Source organism: Sebastes fasciatus, chromosome 7 (genome assembly GCF_043250625.1).
Source record: "Sebastes fasciatus isolate fSebFas1 chromosome 7, fSebFas1.pri, whole genome shotgun sequence".
Taxonomy (NCBI): domain Eukaryota; kingdom Metazoa; phylum Chordata; class Actinopteri; order Perciformes; family Sebastidae; genus Sebastes; species Sebastes fasciatus.
The window spans coordinates 6096771-6103215 of record NC_133801.1 but is presented as its reverse complement, the minus strand read 5'-3'; the positions used below and the strand labels follow the sequence as shown (position 1 = coordinate 6103215).

The 6445-nt window shown below is 38.7% G+C and overlaps 1 protein-coding gene across 1 annotated transcript in view; it reads left to right on the top strand.

Moving 5' to 3' along the window:
- The first annotated feature begins 5856 nt into the window (after positions 1-5856).
- Positions 5857-6445, top strand: part of hspb12 (heat shock protein, alpha-crystallin-related, b12) — a 5892-nt gene continuing 5303 nt past the window's right edge. The window contains exon 1 of the mRNA XM_074641218.1: positions 5857-6320. Within this exon, the coding sequence (XP_074497319.1) occupies positions 5897-6320 (424 nt within the window). The 5' untranslated portion in view covers positions 5857-5896. The remainder of the gene's footprint in view (positions 6321-6445) is intronic.

The window sequence follows — 6445 nt, the reverse complement described above, 5'->3', positions numbered from 1 at the left end:
CAGCGTCGACGCAGGAGGGCGTATGAATATTCAGTCGGTGGTGGTGCCCCCGTCACCCTATAGCCTACTTACCATTTTAGAACAAAGCTGAAGGGCCCGGGGACCGCCGCGCTTGCCACTCCGCCACTCCGCCACTCCGCCGGCCCCCGGTGGTGAATATTAGGACAAAACCTGTGAGACACAACTGAGACTGTGAAAACTGCTCTAGGAGTATAGAGAGTGTAATCTTCACAGAGAGAGATGGTCTGTGTTTAACCCACATTAGCCTCCATCGTCTTAATTAAAAGGTCCCACAACCCTCGGGGGGGTTCGGGTGCACACCGTGACACCGGGCGCACACTAAATGAAGAGAGGCTTGTGGGAGTTCAGAGAGCAAAGCCATACAACTCGCCCAGCAGAGACACTATGAACTAACAGGGTATGAGGAGTATAGATGACCCAAAATGAATGTACTGTCCCATCCTCATCCTGTTACATATCACCATGAGCATCAGTCACACTCTCACTCTTCTCCTCCCTCTGAAATCTCAATTCTGTCTTTCTCTTTTTTTTCTCTTTTTAATACTTTTCTTCCTCTTTTGGCTGAATGTAATTATTTGAATATTGCCACCTTGGATTTGAAAAATTAATCTTTGTTTGCTGCATCTGATATTATTTCGAGTTAATAAAAAATTGTTATTGTTCTTTGCAAAAAAAATACAAATGTGGTGTAATGTGATTATTTTTTTTAAATGTCATATAAGGTTCATTATTAGTAGGGCTGCCAATCGATTAAAATCGCATGATTGTCCATAGTTAATCATGATTAATCGCAAATTAATCACACATTTTGTATCTGTTCAAAATGTACCTTAAAGGGAGATTTGTAAAGTATTTAACACTCTTATCAACATGGGAGTGGGCAAATATGCTGCTTTATGCAAATGTATGTATATATTTATTAGGGCTGTCAAAGTTAATGTGATAACGCGTTAACGCAAACTTGTTTTAACGCCACTAATTTCTGTAACACTTCTTTTACTGGTATCATATGAAACTAGAAAACCTAAGGAATCCAGTGGTACCAACCATGTCATATGCGAAGGAGGCTAAATAACGCTCCAAACTCGAACTTGAGTTTGCCATGTTATGATTTGAGCATATTTTTTATGGTAAATGCAGTACCTGTGAGGGTTTCTGGACCATATTTGTCATTATTTTGTGTTGTGAAATGATTTCTAATAATAAATATATACATACATTTGCATAAAGCAGCATATTTGCCCACTCCCATGTTGATAAGAGTGTTAAATACCTGAGAAATCTCCCTTTAAGGGACATTTTGAACAGATAAAAAATGTGTGATTAATTTGCGATTAATCGTGATTAAATATCTTAATCGATTGACAGCCCTAATATTTATTACTGGATATCGATTAACAACACAAAACACTGACAGATATTGTCCAGTAACCCTCACAGGTACTGCATTTAGCATAAAGAATATGCTCAAATCATAACATGGCAAACTGCAGCCCAACAGGCAACAACAGCTGTCAGTGTGTCAGTGTGCTGACTTGACTATGACTTGCCCCAAACTGCATGTGATTATCATAAAGTGGGCATGTCTGTAAAGGGGAGACTCGTGGGTACCCATAAAACCCATTTTCATTCACATATCTTGAGGTCAGAGGTCAAGGGACCACTTTGAAAATGGCCATGACAGTTTTTCCTCTCCAAAATTTAGTGCAAGTTTGGAGCGTTGCTGAGAAGCTAGTATGACATGGTTGGTACAATGGATTCATTAGATTTATTAGTTCCATATGATACCAGTATCTTCACTCTAGCTTTAAAACTGAGCCCGCTACAACCTAAAAATCACAAGTCGCGTTAATGTGTTAAAGAAATTAGTGGTGTTGAAACGAATTTGCATTATTATCGCGTTTATTTATCATTTAGTTGTAGCCTCTTCACACTACACACATAGAACATATGTACAAAGATAGATGGGAGGTTAAGTGTGGAGAGCTCCATTAATGTAGTGTTTTATGGTCATGATTAGATAATGAACATTCACCTCTTTCAACGCCATTTACTACCGCGGTACACACACCATAAAGCCTGCTGCAATTAGCTCCCTGACATGACGACGACATCATCATTATGAAGTTATTACCAGGGCAAAGGACAGCAGTCAGAGAAACCACACAAAGTCACGCTGGTCTTCCTACGGCAGTATTAGTATTTCATTTGTCCATGACATCATCGGCCCCCGGGGAGCTCAGTAATCCATTTGGTGGGTCGGGAGAAGGAGAGGGAGGGGAGGGAAATATCAGAGCAGGACGTGATGGATTTTGAATGAAGCCTGGTGTGTGTGATCATCAGGGTTTTGAATCCTTGGATCCCACAGACAGCTCTGGTTTATTGGGGTGTAAATAAGATGATGTACTTTAAAGCTGCAGTCGGTAACTTTGAGCAAATATGAATTAATATTCTGTTACTGTTGTTACTGTAATGACTATTTCTCACCTCATCATGTTTTCAGAAACATCTTGTAGCTGTAAAAGGAGAAAGTTTGCTCCGGCTGGTGGGCGATGCTTGGTTTTAGCTTGATTGTTTTCAACATGGTGGCAAACTTTCTCATTTTACAGCTACATTTACAGAATTTCTGTCCATTGCAACACCCTGACATGGCATTATAAATCATCTATATAAGACACAGAAGTTGCTTGTCCTGACCGTGGTGTTCACAGAGGATTTCGGAGAATCACGGTTGATTTGAAAATGATTAATTGATGCCCAAAAAATGGTAAATGCAGCTTCTTTGATGTTCTTTTTCTCTCCTCAACTGTTCTGCAGCGTGTCTGCTTTTGCCTCATTATAATTTCATCATTCTCTCTCTTCTGAATTCAGCCACCGTGCACCTCATGATACACCATCTGTTAGAGGCAAGGGCGTAATTTATGGGTGGGGACACAGAGGACATATATATATTTAGATTATTTTCATGCTACCTCTTTTTGATTTGATTTACAAACTTTAACTTCTCAAAACATTTTGAAAAAGATATACTAACAAAGGTTGAGATATTACTCGCTTTTAACAATCCCATTTTTTTTGGCAGATGAAATTTACTTAATTAATTTGATTAATATAAAAAATAAAATATATCAATAAAATAATATGGCTTAAAAAAAACTAACCCTCCTTTTACACTTTTAAAGATACTGATTTTAAAACATTTTTGACTACGATTGAATACTTAAAACTCAACAATTCTAAATTGTTAAAAAAAACATTAGATTATTTAGACATTTCGAATTTACTCCAATGGTTTAACAGACCCCGATTGTTTTTTCTTTTTTTCTTATTTACTTATTTTCCTTTCCTTACATTTTATTTGTTGTATAATTTATCTTATTTTTATATTGTTTTTATACTGTGAAATATATTTACAGATTTGTTTTGTAATGAAAAATCTGAGCATGTAGCCTATTTTATGTAACTTCTGTATTGAAAATATTGAAAAAAGATGTAAGAATAAAGAAGACCGACACGTGACCTGGAAGTTAAAGTAAATGTATCAAAATAAAAGCCAAGAGGATAAAATGGACAGTCTATAAAAGTGCAATTGATGAGCAGATATCTGCATTCATATTCGAATATATATATATATTTATATATATATATATATATAACCAAGGCATCAAGTGTTTGACCATTTATTTTTCTTATGCTTTTCATTGTATGTAAATACTACTTTTTTCTGGCTGTCCACTTGTTTGTATGATTATTCTCTTTTTAATTTTTAACTTTAGTTTTATTTTACAGGTTCGAAATTAATTTTGGAATAAAATTTTGAAATGAATATGTAGAAATATGTTTATAGAAATGAATAAAGGTGTAACATTATGTCAAGCTCTGTAACTGTAGTCCGCTGACTTCCGGTTTCTACAGCATGGCGTCATGGCGTCATGAGGTCATGTCGTCATGGAGTGACCCCACATCACGATGACGGCTCATGTTTTCACGATGCTTTCGAGATTTACGTTTGTTAAATGGCACGACTTACAAGCCCAGCTAACGTTACAGACACCAATGTCTGAGTGTAATGTTAGCTTGAAGATAGCAGTGGTTAGATTTATCACTCTGTTTGTTACCGTTTGGTTAAAAACTTTTTGACATACTATACTATGACTTTTTTTTACCTTAAAGCTTTGACATACTGTTCTATGACTTTTTTGACATGAAATGTTTCGACATACTATACTATGACTTGTTTTTCCTGAAAAAAATTTCATGAACATTTTCGACATATTATACTATGACTTTTTCACAAAAAATGTTTTCATGAACATTTTTGTCATGAAATTTTCGACATACTGTACTATGACTTTTTTCATAACATTTTCGACATACTAGACTGACTTTTTTTCACAAAAAAAAATGTCATGAAAGTTTTCGACATACTATACTATGACATAATAGAGGATATGACTAAGACAGCATCCTCTGCTTGTCTTGGATCTCGTCTCGGAGGCTGCTGAGCTTCTTTTGATCACCCTCCCTGTGGTTCTCCAGCTGCTCCTCCAACATTTTCTGGAGGACAGACACACAAAAGAAAACACATTACAGACACAGTCATTCAAATATAAAAAACATGTAATTTGACTGTTGCAGTTTCCAGCTATAAACAGATTGTAGTGTTTTTAGGTCCATATTTTTGTTCCAACCATCATCATCAAAACTATGAAAGGTACCCCTATCCCTAACTTGGTACCTCGTGTATCTGAAAAACTAAAGGTCTTGTGAAAAGGATTTGTACTAATAGCAGTGCCCTCCCCCCGCCTTTAAAATCTAAATTCCCCCTCTGGTTAGAGGTCAGGGGAGATGTGTTCTGGGCTCTGGAGACCACAGTGTGCCACCCAGAGACTAAAAGTATTCCCAGTAGAGACGCTGGACCTCTGGCGGGAGGCCTGAACAGATGAACTCCTCTACTGCTGACTGAGAGGCGTTGAAGCTGAGTCTCTATTTTCTATCATCCTGCACTTTTTTTCAGGTCATACCGTAGTGAAGACTTTTTAAACTATGTTTTTGAAAAGCCGTTTTTGAAATATGGTGCGGAAGATTTATTAATGCATAATATTTTACACAAGGACAGATACAAGTGTTTCACCTGAGAGCACAAATTGGGACTGTCATGTTGATGTATGCTGCTTGTATTAACTGGATTGTTTCGGCTTTTAAAGGCTCACACATGAGGTGTCCCTGCTGTGTCTTGAGGCTACGTTATCCTGAAGGGCAAAATTAATGTAATTTTTCACTTCCTCGAATGAAAAACACACACACATACATGGCATAAAAGTATTAATATGACAGTCTTGAATGTCATTGTTGACATGCGGCACTGCTTGGAGGACAGCGGTGTTGTTCGATAGGCAAATGTCACTTCAATTAAAGCTTTTAAAGAGGGAACGTAAAGGTCAACCGGGGGCTGTATTCACTTTGGCTTTTGTCAGAGTAAAAAAAACGTTTTGCACATTTGGTGATTTTGGCCTTGAATTTGTTCTCTAGGAAGTTCTCTCCATTTCAGATTTGAACTTTAGAGTGTAGCCGTTATTCCATTAGCAGGTTTGCAAAACTTAAATGGCCAGTTTTCTCTTGCATTATTGATAAAGTGCTGTGTTCGGTCAGTCTAACGGACGAGCTGACCACTCTGCTATTTCTAACCACATGCTGGAGGCCTCTCCAAGTGGCCCCCCTTCAGCCTTATCTCTGCTGTGTGTCTGAATAAGAAGGGGTCTCCGCTCCTTATCACTTTGTCCGTTACATTCCTGGCACCGGTGGTTGGACAAACTGCCTTTTATGGCTAAAGGAAGAACGCTACAGAGCCCACGCTGTGCTCTACTGACCCATAATGCAATGGGACTTTTATAAAAACCCACAACAAAGACCCCTGGACAGTGAGCGAGAGGTTAATGGCTCGTTGGTAAACCACTTCTTTGACTTGTCGGCAGTTATTCTGAGGAGGCTTAACAGAAATTTAAGAAAAAAAAAGTCTTGTTTTCGAGGCTGTAGAGCATATCCCCCCGCCATGGCATCACTGACATCTTCAAGCCGCAGATCTTCCTCTTCCTACCGCTCATCGTCACGTTACAGTACCTCCAGCTCCTACCGGTCGGAGGGCTCGCTGGGCGGGTCGTCCGATTCTCTGGATCCCCTTTTCGAGCCGTTTCTGGACTCTGCTGATCACTCCGGTCTGTTTGGAGAAGAGAGCACCGGGGGACCCGGCTGTTTGGCCCCCTTCAGCAGGCACAGCAGATCCTCCTATGGACACTCTGGTAAGGGAAGTATTACTGTTGCTATGTGGTGGATTCACCACTCAAAATCCTCAGTATTTTTTAAGGAATTGGTCCTTTACTTTACTGGGAAGTTGATTTACCTCTCTGGTGTGAACCTGGCGTGT